The 14,007-nt window shown below is 41.7% G+C and overlaps 1 protein-coding gene across 1 annotated transcript; it reads left to right on the forward strand.

Annotated features, from left to right (window-relative positions):
* Positions 1-10,025: 10,025 nt before the first annotated feature.
* Positions 10,026-13,815, forward strand: LOC103697882 (Glycosyl hydrolases family 31 protein). Its single transcript, XM_008779825.6, has 5 exons — positions 10,026-10,450; positions 10,866-11,575; positions 11,678-11,908; positions 12,003-12,643; positions 12,739-13,815. The coding sequence occupies exons 1-5, from the start codon at positions 10,143-10,145 to the stop codon at positions 13,621-13,623; spliced, it is 2,775 nt and encodes a 924-aa protein (XP_008778047.4). The 5' UTR covers positions 10,026-10,142; the 3' UTR covers positions 13,624-13,815.
* Positions 13,816-14,007: the final 192 nt, after the last annotated feature.

The raw sequence follows: 14,007 nt of genomic DNA on the forward strand, positions 1-14,007 counted from the left end.
TGAAACTTGGAGAACCATTAACTTCTTTTATGAAGGTTTATCTCCACAGTTGAAACAGTTTGTAGAGACCATGTGCAATGGTAGATTTTTAGAAAAACAACCTGATGAGGCATGGGAGTATTTGGATTCCCTTGCTGAGACTGCCCAACTTTGGGATAACGGGGATAGAAACAATAAGTCTTTGCCTAAGCCTACTAGCTCTGTACAGGGAGGCCTTTACAACCTCAGAACTGAGGATGATCTTCATGCTAAAATGGCAGCCCTCACTAGGAAGGTAGAAGAAATTGAGCTTAGAAAGGTTGAGCCTGTCAAGACTATAGAGCTTAGAAACGAGTGTTGTGGTATCTGCGATATGTCGGGTCATACCACTACAGATTGCCCCACCATACCGGCATTCAAAGAAGTCTTACACAATCAAGCAAATGCTATGAACTCCTACCAAAAGCCTTATAACGATCCATACTCGAATACCTATAATCCTGGTTGGAAGAATCATCCAAATTTTAGGTGGAGAAATGATCATCCTCAACAGTCACACCATTCAGCTTCTCCATCTGCACATCCTACTTTTGCATCATCACCCTCTCAGAAGCCGAATATCGAGGATACCTTGCAATCTATACAAACTTTTCTACAAGGTCAAGCTAATATCAATGCTCAAAATACTCGAAATTTTGAAGATATAAGGAACCAATTGTCAATGTTGACTATCGTCCTAAGTACTCAGGAGAAGGGTAAGCTTCCAGCTCAACCCCAACCTAACCCACAAGTGCACGGTAGTAATAATACGGCTCCTTCTAGTTCACATACAGAACATGCAAAGAGCATCATGACTTTATGTAATGGAAAAGTCATTGATCAGACTGTCCCATTGAGACCGCAGGTCACTTCTAATTCTGATGCTCCCAAAGTCGATGAAAGGGACAAAGAAGAAGTTGAAGACCCGACTTCTACCGAGAAAGTTGAATGTCCTTTTCCTCTACTTTTTCCACAACGGTTAAAGCCGTTGCAAAAGCTCGAACCTAATTCTGAAATTCTTGAGCTTTTTAAGCAAGTAAAGATCAACATACCTCTTCTTGATGCAATCAAACAAGTACCCTCATATGCCAAATTTTTGAAGGACTTGTGTACTGTCAAGCGCCGATTAAATGTTAAGAAGAAGGCATTTTTAACTGAAAATGTGAGTGCTATTTTGCAGCACAACATTCTCCCTAAATTTAAGGATCCAGGTTGCCCAACCATCTCATGCATCATAGGCGACTTTAGGATAGAGTGAGCATTGTTAGATTTAGGGGTGAGTGTGAATTTGTTGCCATATTCTGTATATGAGCAACTTGGTTTAGGTGAGTTGAAGCCAACCTCTGTCACTTTGCAATTAGCTGACAGGTCAGTTAAAATTCCAAGGGGGATTATCGAGGATGTATTAGTCCAAGTAGACAAGTTCTACTTTTCTGTCGATTTTATCGTATTGGACACACATCCGACTTCGAACTCACAGTCTCAGATTCCGGTCATTTTAGGACGTCCATTCCTTGCAACTTCTAATGCATTGATTAATTGTAGGAATGGCGTCATGAAGCTTTCTTTTGGTAACATGACCTTAGAACTGAACATTTTTAATGTGTGCAAACAACCCAATGATCCCGAAGAGAGTAAGGAGGTTGATTGGGTTGAAACCATCACGAAAGAATATTTGTTAGCTGAAGCATTTAACAACCCATCCGATGATGGCTTAATTGATTGGTGTCCTAATGGCACCAATGATGATGATTTGTCATTCACACCTATTGTGGATAGTCTGGATATCAAGATGGTCAATGGGTGGAGACCGAAAGTAGGGGAATTTGAGAGGTTGTCGCCTCGAGAGGCGAAAATAGTACCATCCCATGAGCAAGCATCCAAGCTCGAATTGAAACCCTTACCAAAGGAACTTAAGTATGCTTTTCTTGGACCCGAAGATACTTTTCCTGTAATCATCTCATCTGGACTTGATCATACCCAAGAAAAAAAATTACTTAGTGTTCTAAATAATCATAAAGGAGCCTTAGGGTGGTCTATTACCGACTTGAAGGGGATTAGCCCCTTAGTTTGCACGCACCGGATATATTTGGAGGACAATGCCAAAACCACAAGGCAAATGCAACGAAGGTTGAATCCTATGATGAGAGATGTGGTTAAGGCAGAAGTCCTCAAGTTGCTTGACGTGGGTATTATCTATCCAATTTTCGACAGCAAGTGGGTAAGCCCTACTCAAGTCGTTCCTAAGAAGTCGGATTTGACGGTCGTAGAAAATGAACAAGGTGAACTAGTTCCAACTCGTGTCCCAACGAGTTGGCGCATGTGTGTTGACTACCGAAAGCTGAATTTGGTCACACGAAAGGATCACTTTTCTCTATCCTTCCTAGACCAAGTGTTGGAGAGAGTTGCAGGGCATGATTTCTATTGTTTTCTCGATGGCTATTCGGGATATTATCAGATTGAAATTTCACCAGAAGATTAAGAGAAGACTACCTTCACTTGTCCTTTTGGCACATTTGCCTTCCGACGAATGCCATTTGGGTTGTGTAATGCACCTGCAACATTCCAAAGATGCATGCTCAGCATTTTTGAAGACATGAACGAAAAATTTTTGGAAGTGTTCATGGACGACTTCTTCATTTTTGGCGACACATTTGATGATTGCCTGTCACATTTACAAGCAGTCTTAACTCGATGTATGGAAAAGAATTTGATACTGAATTGGGAGAAATGCCACTTCATGGTGCCAAAGGGAATTGTCTTAGGACATATTGTTTCATCGAAGGGCATGGAAGTAGATAGAGCTAAGATCGATTTAATTGCTAAGCTACCTGCACCCAAGACGGTTAGAGATGTTCGATCATTTTTGGGTCACGCCGGATTTTATAGGAGGTTCATCAAGGACTTTAGTGTCATAGCTCGACCATTATGTAACCTCCTATCCCTTGATACACCGTTCGATTAGACTGAAACCTGTCAAGAGGCATTTGAAAAGTTGAAATCTATGCTTAGCACTGCACCCATCGTGCGACCACCTAATTGGTCATTACCATTTGAGATTATGTGCGACGCTAGCAACTATGCGATAGGAGCTGTCCTAGGACAACGCAAGGATAATAAGCCATATGTCATTTACTATGCAAGCAAAACCTTAAACGATGCTCAAATGAATTACACCACCACCGAGAAGGAATTGCTTGCAGTAGTATTTGCCTTAGATAAATTTCGCTCTTATATCCTTGGTGCTCCTATTGTTATCTTCACGGACCATGCAGCACTAAAATATTTGTTGGATAAGAAAGAGGCCAAACCACGCTTAATACGATGGATACTTCTACTCCAAGAATTTGACATCACTATCAAAGATAAAAAAGGAGTAGAGAATGTGGTAGCTGACCATTTATCACGATTAGTTTTTAATGATTCGGCACCACAGTTCCCCATCAAGGACTCATTCCCCGAAGAGCAGTTGTTTGCACTTTCTACTATGCCATGGTATGCTGATATTGTAAACTTTCTTGTCACGAACCGAATTTCGGAGCATTGGGGATCGACAATAGAAAAATATTTTTGCACGAAGTGAGGAATTATTACTATGACGAACCCTATTTATTTAAATATTGCAATGACCAAATTTTTAGACGATGCATACCGGATCATGATATACAAAGCGTACTTTCTTTCTGTCACACTGATGCTTGTGGTGGACACTTTGCTTCTAAGAAAACGGCAGCTAAGGTGTTGCAATGTGGTTTTTATTGGCCTACACTATTTAAAGATGCCTACGAATTCTGTAGGACATGTGACCCATGTCAACATGTTGGAAGTCTAACTCGTAGGCAAATGATGCCTCTTCAGCCCATTACTGCTATTGAAATTTTTGACATATGGGGCATCGATTTCATGGGTCCATTCCTACCATCTTTTGGGTATGAGTACATTTTAGTCGGTGTCGAATATGTATCCAAATGGGTAGAAGCTGTCGTCTGTAGAACCAATGATCACAAACCTGTTTTGAAATTTCTGAAAGAAAATATTTTTTCACGATTTGGGATACCTAAGGTCATAATTAGTGATGGTGGAAAATACTTTTGTAATAAGCCTTTTGAGACATTATTAAAAAGTATGGTGTCACCCACAAAGTTGCTACCCCATATCACCCGCAAACTAGTGGCCAAGTAGAATTAGCCAATAGGGAGATCAAGCGTATTTTAGAAAAAACAGTAAATTCATCACGAAAAGATTGGTCCTTGAAACTATCAAATGCATTATGGGCCTATCGTACTGCATACAAAACCATTCTTGGCATGTCTCCCTACCGGCTAGTCTATGGAAAAGTGTGTCATTTGCCTGTAGAAATAGAGCATAAATCGTATTGGGCAATTAGAAAATTGAATTTTGATTTACGTGATGCCGGTCTAGCTAGAAAATTGCAATTGAACGAGCTTAACGAGATTCGCAGAGATGCTTATGATAATGCTAAGATTTGTAAAGAACGAATGAAGATCTTACATGATAAATCAATTTTGAAAAAAACTTTTGAACCTTTGCAAAAAGTCCTTTTATACGACTCCTGCTTACATCTGTTTCCTGGTAAGTTGCGATCTAGATGGACAGGTCCCTACATTATAAAAACTATTTTTCCATATGGGGCGGTTGAAATTGAGAATCCACGAGATGGTACGACTTTTAAGGTGAATGGACACAGGTTAAAACCTTTTCTTGAGAATTTTGCAAATGAAGAGGACTCCTTTTCCTTGGGGAAGCCTTCTTACGACTGAGTATGACGGCAAAGGTATCTGTATATTAGTTAGAATTATTTTTTTTTTTATTTCTAGTTTTCTTCTTATTTTGTAGGTCTTCTTTTTTAGATATCAACAGCTCAAGGTATTGCTCTTCTCCCCAATATTATTTTCTCTATTGTATCTATTACATTGAGGACAATGCAATGTTTAAGTTGGAGGGAGGGAAATATTTTAGTTAAAAAAAAAATATTTCTGCATTTGATTTATTCTATTACTTTCTTTTCTGAGCAAATGCATGTGTATTTCATATTGAGTTTGTGTAACTATTAAGGCATGGAACACATGCATACTATGACTAATCAGAGACCTATTATTAGATCCCGCACATGTACTTAATAATTACAGAAAGGCCTCAGGAGTTCATATTTGTTTAATGCATTTTTATTAAGCCGTATCTGTAAAAGAAGTACGAGTATCCTTGTCCGTACTATAAGGTTCATGATTTGGTTTTCACATAAAGATAGAGGTTGAATACCCTGGCTAGATCACCTAAGTGCCTTATGTTCCGACCTTGGTTGACCTATAGTCACGATGCAGTCACGTTATATGGTTCAGTTTACCTACTTTTTTGATTATGTCAAAAAAATAAAAAATAAAAAATAAAAATAAAAATAAAAAAAGGGAAAGAGATGTCAAGTCTGATCTCGTGGCATAGTCTGGTTCGAGTAATTAAGCCCGAGGGATGTTTCACCTAATGCCTTGAGCCAACTGGATCAGGAGTCATTGGCCGAAAACTCGCTACATGGACCTTACTAAAGCCTAAGGGGGTTGGACTATTGTAATCGTCATATTTGTTTAAAAATAAAAATAAGCATGAATAAGGTTGGTTGGATTGAACCCAGTGACATGTGGTAATGGCTGGTTTGACTCCATTAATTTGGAACTCTGTGTACTTTGGATGTTTAGCTGGGCTTGATAGCTCCTTCTTTATATGCGAACCATTTTTGACAAATTTAGACAACATGAGATATTCTGAAAATTTGATGGATCAGGCTCTAAAAAACTGTAGTAAACACTTGTGAACTTGAGTAGTGCACCTAAAAATTCAAGCAGTACCATGTTGTGGTGGAGGTATTAGTGCTCTAAGAAAGTCATTCTGTTTATGCACACTACACTTTAGTATTTCCCTTGCTTTGATAGTTGCCATGCTTGAAAATATAAATTAATTAATTACATGTGTATTAGCTTAGAATTTATTTCACATTTTTATTAGGATCTCATGTCATATCATTCATGATGTTTGTGGGTAACATCTCTGCAAACCCTCACGAGACAACACTCGTCCACTAGGATAACCTAGGGATTTAACGGCTTGTTGCACGTGTTAAGTGCAATCGTGATGCCCTACGAAAGTGGGTACGTATCTTAGTTATCTTTAGCTTCAATAAAAAGTCATAGTTTAAACCACACCTTTTACACTCTCATTTTTTCATTTGCCCGTTAATTGCTAGAGACTAGCAATAAGCTAGTTGGGGGGTGTGATGAGAGCACAAAAGTACGATTTACACATCACTTAAATTAATATTATTGCTAATAAACAATGATAAAAGTGTTGCATTAATATTATATTTTTGTGGGGTGCAGGTGATCGTAAATCAAAACAAAAATGCGCATCGGGTCCAAAAAGATGCATCACTGCGGATGACTAGCCAACCGTATGGGTCAACCCCAGTTGTACACTAGAAGGAGGCTAAGTTCAGCCGTTCAGTTCACTGCAACCGATTCCCAGTAGCCCGTGCACCTCATTCTGATGGAACCCATGTGCAACCCATCCTCCCGCAAGTGAGTCACGGCGTCCACGAACCAACGTCCAATCCTCCTTCCGTTCGCAAGCATCTCCATCTCACGTGTTGAAGCGTCCCGGCAATCCGTGAAGCGTCCCAAGCCGTTCACAGCCTCAATCCGCATCTCAACCTTCCTCCCAGCTGAGATCACCGACCCCCTCCTCCGGATCCGCATCCCAGCTTCTTGATTCTCGGCCGTCCGCTCCTCCCGCAGGTCCCGTGATCAGCGCCCAGCTTTCTCCTCCGTTCCAACAATCGTGAGCATCTCGGCACCATTCGCCTCCTCCGTTCCAACGTCCCAGCTCCTTCGGATCAGATTCTCAGCATCCCGCATCCCCTGCCTCTTGATTCTCCTTCCGGAATCCCAGCATCACACGCCGCATCCAGCAGCACGCGGCCGTTCGAGACCGAGGCTCCCAGTGGTCCCGCCGCATCATCCTCTCCCGTTTCTCGCCATGAAGGAGCCACCGACCCCCTCCGTGATCCGCCCAGCAATCCCACGGCCAGCTCTCGGAGATCCAATCCTAGTGATCACGCGATGCATTCTCAGCTCCCCTCCGTGTCCGCCTCTTCTGCCTTCTCAGACTCCCGCGCACAATCCCAGGCACCCATTCCTCCTCCTCTCCACGCAGAATCAGGGGATCTATCGCTGGGGTGGGGGCGATCTATATAAAGGGAGAAGGAGTTCTCGTTTGGGGGGCGGATTAGGGGAGAAGAAGAGGAAGAACAAAGGAGCCGGCTGCTACGGTTGAAGGAAAACAGAAGAAGGAAACAGGGTATGCCCTGTTTCCGAAAAGAAAAAGAAAAAAAAAAAAGGAAGAGGTGATGCTTGTAATGGGAGGCTAACTCCTTTGGCAAAGGGTGAAGGATGAACCCTTGTCATGTTGCTTTCATCAAGTACACTCTAAACTTGTATTCTAATTGTTTAATATCCATTGGTATGTTATGATTCTCACATATTTATTTATTAGATAAATTAATTATGTTTTATATTTATTGATGCATGTATCGCTCTGATATTTGATTTGTCGTAGACATAAGTAGCACGATGAAAGCTTAGACATTGAGTTCATGTATTCAATCGATATATTCCATGATTAAAACTATTTTATCTATTCGATCCTTAATCGAGAATCGTCGAGTTTATTTGTTGAAAGTAATATAGTCAAGGGGGGATTCCGGATCCCTACCATCTCCATATTATCGAACTTAATTTATTAATTAGTTTCTCTAAACTACTGAAATTAAATCTGAAATTAAACTGATACTTCATAGACCGTTCCCTGAGGAATCGACCTCGGACTTCCGAGTTTTACTGCTTGTACGATTCTCCTGCACTTGGGAGAGCAATTTTGCGAGCGCACCAAGTTTTATTCTTCCATATTAAGAGTTTTGAGTTGATATATTCTTGGCATCCTGTGAGCATTCTAGCACACTCCAAAAAGATAATTAGTAAAGTTTTACTCAAACATTTTATATTATCAAAATCAAACCTTTTAGGTCAACAAAAATCTGCTCTTATGCTCCACTTATATTTGCTCTGCATCTATTGATGTGCCTTATGATCCATGGTTATGATCCACAACTCTAGCTCGGTGGCCTGCTCCTATTGATACCAATTTGCTACAAGGCCTTACAGACAAGGATCTCTTGCTCATTGAAGAAAAGAAATGGAATCAATCACTTGTCTCCTAACATTTTGCGAAGGAATTAGTCGACAAGGTACTCTCTATCCAAATTGATAGTGGTGTAGTGTTGATATGTTGGGTTGGGGTTTATTTGCTGATTTGAGGGTCAAGGTATCTGATCTTTATAAAATCCCTTTATTTTAACCTCAATCAAATTGTTGTATTGATTGGGTATGGAGACTAGGTGTCCATCCTACAATTTCTCTATTTATATGGAAGATTGCATGGCATGGGCTCCCTTGTCGAGCTATCCTACATCAGCATGGTTTTCACAAACCGAGTCATTGTGACTTATGCATGCATGTTGATGAATCTATAGTTTATGTTATTCTGCAATGCAAATTGGCATCTTAAGTTTGGAGGCAAGCCCCACTCAGTGATTCATCTCCTATTTCTTCTCTATCACTTGATGACTTTCTATAGATTATTAGAGAGATCTTCTAGTGATGATAGAAGATCTGACGTAGTTTTGATGTCTTATATTACCTATCATATTTGGTTAGTTAGGAATGATAGCATTTTTTAGGGTATGAGACTGAGTGATTATCCTTGAAGCATCCGTCCAAGCCTAGGAATTTTTACATGTATCTGTTTCAGAGAGACCATGGATAGTAGAGATAACCTATGGCTCTTCCGATGCAGTTTTTATGTCCTTGTAGGTAATATACTTTTCTTGGGTCCACCACTCCCTGCTTCCTTAAGGTTAATTTTGATGACACTGTACATGAAAGAGGTGCTTTTGGTCGATTGGCCTTTGTTATAGGGAGCGCTAGTTGAGCTTTATTAGCTGCAGGAGACGTCAGAATCTTTGACACTATAGTCCCAATGGCCGAGTTACGTGCGGCTTGGGAGAGGCTAACTTTTGCTATACGGACATTGAGGGCCTCCCACATTTGTCTGGAGGATGATTCTTTGACATTTATTAGATCGCTTTTAGATTTCCGATCATTTGGTGTCAGATGTTATCCCTTTTTGCTGGACCATTGGCAAATGATGTGCACTTTACACTCGCTCGAGGTATCTCATATTTATAAGAAAGCGAATAGTGAAAAGCTGCTTGTGTGGCCAATCACACTACAACCATATGTTAGAACTCTACAACAAATCTTCCATCTCAATTTTCGGGCATTTTATTTTCTAAATCCTACGGGTGGTGTCTTTACTCTCTTGTGGTTTAGTTTAACCGATTCGACCAACCAAAAAAAATCCTTAATAACCTTCATAACTTCTCTAACGGGTTTTCATGAGAATTTTCTACTTACTTAGCATGGATTTTCTTGTGGATTCCTGCTCGAAATGATAAGGTGGTCCAGCTCCCACGACCGACTGCTGAATAATAAGAGGAATAACACACTACCAACTTCGCTTGACGTCCAGTTGCCATGATAGGCCGGCCCAACGTGTTTGTCGCGAGATACCACACGCTATTCATCCGACCCCACCAACACCCAAATATCTCTTTTGTTAAACGACACACTTATCAACGCAAACACGTGTTGCCAATAGCCAGCCTATCAGAAAGTGACACGTAAAAATAGCCAGCCTATCAAAGCCTATCTCCGGACCTTTTGTTTTTCCCCAGAGCAGACGTATTTGACCGGGAGTTCAGAGGGGAAAAAAAGAAAGCTACGAGGCCCAAAACTATTACCAAACTGTTTCCCCGAAGCAGTTCATTCCACTTGGCACAAGGATATTAGTATTTTGGTCATGCTATCTCGCCTGCTTGCGGTGCAGGGAAATAGTTTTGGTCTCTACGTTATTGCTGTGGTTTAACAAATAAAACAACACAGTGGACTTGGGTGTTCCAAAGGAAGAAAATTAAAATCCTTGGCTGCCATTATAAAAGGATGGTCTTGGGGCAGGAAATAGAGCTACACTTGCGGTGGTGGTGTTTCTCACAAAGCCGAAAGAGGATTGTGAGAGGGATGGGAGCCTTATCCACAGATAATCTCCCCCTTTTCTTCTTCTACTTCTTCATCTCTTTTTGTTTCTGTTCTCCATCCCATTCTCAGCAAGAACCAGCTGCTGGGTCTGGCTACAAGCTCCAATCGATCAATGTCAACCCTTCAGGGAAGTCACTGATTGCGAAGCTTCAGCTTATTCAGAAGTCGTCGATCTATGGACCAGATGTTCAGAACCTCAATCTCTTCGCATCGTAAGTGAATGATTTGTTTCTTCTCTTCAAGTAAGCATCATCAAACTACAGTTAGCAAATGCCAAACATATAGGCAATTATTGATAACCTTGAATCATGGACTCAAGATGGATAAATTATAGACTCATAATCATATTTAAACAATTGAGGATTCTAATTGTTGTCTCTCTTTCGCTCTCTTTTTATTTGGTCAGACTGATCCTTTTTGAACAGTAAAATTACTCGAAGCCTATTCAATAAATCATGATCCCATCAGCACTGATTCCAAAACTTCGTGGGGACCATCATTTATTTTCGTCGAGCTCCTTGCTAAATTTTGCAATTTCTCAACTTTTATTGACTTCCATATTCTCATGCTTTCAGCTACAATTGAGCAGCCTTTTGACTCTCCTAACTTTATTCTCTGTGATTGCAGCTTTGAAACCAAAGATCGCCTGCGAGTCCGAATAACCGATTCCGATCGCCAAAGATGGGAAATTCCACCGAGCATCATCCCACGCAAGCCAAATCTCTCCTATCGAGCAATGCCCGAAGGCAAGCCATTGAAAGCCTATCAGTCTCAACCGGAAAGCCATGTTCTCTCCTTCGGAGGCTCCGACCTCCTCTTTACCCTCCATGCAACAACTCCCTTCACCTTCACCATCACCCGCCGCTCCACTGGCGACATCCTCTTTGACACTTCGCCCATAATTGTCTTCAAAGACCGATACTTAGAGATCTCATCATCACTCCCTGCAGGGAGATCATCCCTCTATGGTCTCGGGGAGCATACCAAGAAGACATTCCGGCTGGTCCCCAACGACACGTTGACGATGTGGAATTCCGACATAGCTGCAGCAAACACAGATGTAAATCTGTATGGATCTCACCCATTCTACGTTGATGTGAGATCATCATCATCATCATCATCATCCAATATCACACACCCGCCAGGAGTGACTCATGGCGTGCTCCTCCTCAACAGCAATGGCATGGATGTCATCTATGGTGGATCTTACATTACTTACAAAGTGATTGGAGGAATTCTCGACTTCTATTTCTTCGCAGGTCCATTACCTCTATCAGTCATGGATCAGTACACTGAGCTCATTGGCCGGCCAGCACCAATGCCGTATTGGTCCTTTGGTGAGTGATCCTACTAATATTTGTTCTCCAAGTGTTTGACATCAAAAGCCATAGTATGGATGACATTAGATGCATGCATATTGCATACCTTTACGAGTGCAGGATTCCATCAGTGTCGTTATGGCTACAAGAATGTATCCGATCTCGAAGGCGTCGTAGCAGGATATGCCAGGGCTAAGATCCCTCTCGAAGTAATGTGGACGGACATTGATCACATGGATGGATTCAAGGACTTCACACTTGATCCTATCAACTTTCCTGCAGACAAGATGAAGGCATTTGTCGAACAGCTGCACCAGAATGGACAGAAGTATGTGGTCATACTGGACCCAGGTAAAACCCTTAGCAATTCTAGAATCAGTGCTTACTATTGACAACCTAGAGAGGAAATGAGACATGGTTCTTCACAAATGACAAACCCCTGCAGGTATCAGTGTGAATAATACATATGATACATTCCTGAGAGGAATGAAAGATGGCATCTTTCTGAAGAGAGATGGAGACTATTACCTTGGAAAAGTGTGGCCTGGACCTGTCTACTTCCCTGACTTTCTGAACCCAGCTGCTGCTGAATTCTGGGCCAGAGAGATCGATATATTCCGCAAGACTCTTCCAGTCGATGGCTTATGGATTGACATGAATGAGATCTCCAACTTCATCACCTCCCCGCCGCTCAATTCCCTGGATGACCCTCCTTACAAGATCAACAACGATGGTGTTCGAAGACCTATCAACAATTTAACAGTTCCAGCCTCTGCTCTTCACTATGGGAACCTATCAGAGTATGATGTGCACAACCTCTATGGATTCTTGGAAGCCAAGGCAACCCATGATGGACTGATGAAGTCCACAGGGAAAAGGCCATTTGTACTTAGTCGATCGAGCTTTGTTGGCTCAGGGAAGTATACAGCTCATTGGACCGGTGATAATGCAGCCAAGTGGGAGGATCTCGGCTACTCAATTTCATCCATACTGAACTCTGGACTGTTTGGTATTCCAATGGTAGGAGCAGACATCTGCGGGTTTGGCGGAGACACGACCGAGGAGCTCTGTGGAAGATGGATTCAGGTATACAAATAGTACAGTCTATTATCTTACATTGTAGATACTGATCCTATGGCTCAAGGGGGGATTGATGCATCAAAATTTCTTTTGCCATGAAGCTTGGTGCATTCTATCCCTTTGCGAGGGACCACTCCAGCATAGACAGCAACCGACGGGAGCTCTATCTTTGGGACTCCGTCGCCCGATCGGCGAGGAAGGCACTCGGCCTCCGATACCGCCTACTTCCCTACTTCTACACGCTGATGTATGAGGCACATGTCAAAGGTGCACCAATTGCACGACCCCTCTTCTTCTCATTCCCTGAAGATGTCAAGACCTATGATGTCAGCATGCAGTTTCTGATCGGAAAAGGTGTGGTGGTCTCCCCAGTATTGAAACAAGGAGTTGTCTCAGTCGACGCTTATTTTCCAAAGGGGAAATGGTTCAACCTCTTCAACCACTCGCAGACAGTGAGTAGTGATTCTGGAAAGTATGTCACGCTCGATGCACCAGAGGATACTACAAACGTGCATGTGAGGGGAGGAAACATCTTGGTAATGCAGGAAGAGGCAATGACACTGCAACTGGCACGGCAGAGTGGATTCGAGCTCCTGGTGGTGCTCGACGAGGATAACAATGCAACTGGGGAGGTTTATTTGGATGATGGAGAGGTGGTGGAGATGGCAAGTGAGGAGAATCAGTGGAGTTTAGTGAGGTTCAGCAGTGTGATAGAAGATAAGGATGTCAAGGTCAGGTCAGAGGTTGTGAATGGTGCATATGCTTTGAATCAGAAATTGATACTAGAGAAGGTTGTGTTCCTGGGGTTGGAGTTGAAAGAAACACCTAAAATGGCTACCATATTTGTGAACGGAATGGAAGTAAGTAGTAACTCAGAGGTAAGTGCTAGGTACCAAATGAATGGGAGGCTTGGAGTCGCAGAGATTGAAGGCTTGTCGCAGCTCATTGGTGAGGAATTTGAGTTGAAATTCAAGCTCACAAATTAATCCACATATTACGTGCTCGGAGAGAGCACAAAAGGAACACAAGGTTATCAATATAAGCATTATTTCCATGCGTACTGGAAGTATCTAAAGACTGTAACTGTGTGAGCTTAACAGACTGGATTTTCTATTATCCTACTAGATTGAAAATATTAGTAATAAGAAAAGAGACAAGGATAGAATCTCTTCTGCTGATAAGAATTTTATCTTTTTTCTTTCTAGGTGGAGAGTTTTCTGGTTTAATGACATTATGATAATTAAAATATGGCATCCAATAAGGTAAAGGGAAACAGAAAACTAGAGATATGCTCTCAGAGACAGGAAATCCTATTAGGCAGGCTTCAATTTTGCCAAAGTGATTTTCAGCTTCTGCTACTTAGCTAATCC

This window comes from Phoenix dactylifera, chromosome 14 (assembly GCF_051530095.1).
Source record: "Phoenix dactylifera cultivar Ajwa chromosome 14, Ajwa_hap1_PhDact_Kaust_v1.1, whole genome shotgun sequence".
Classification (NCBI taxonomy): Eukaryota; Viridiplantae; Streptophyta; class Magnoliopsida; order Arecales; family Arecaceae; genus Phoenix; species Phoenix dactylifera.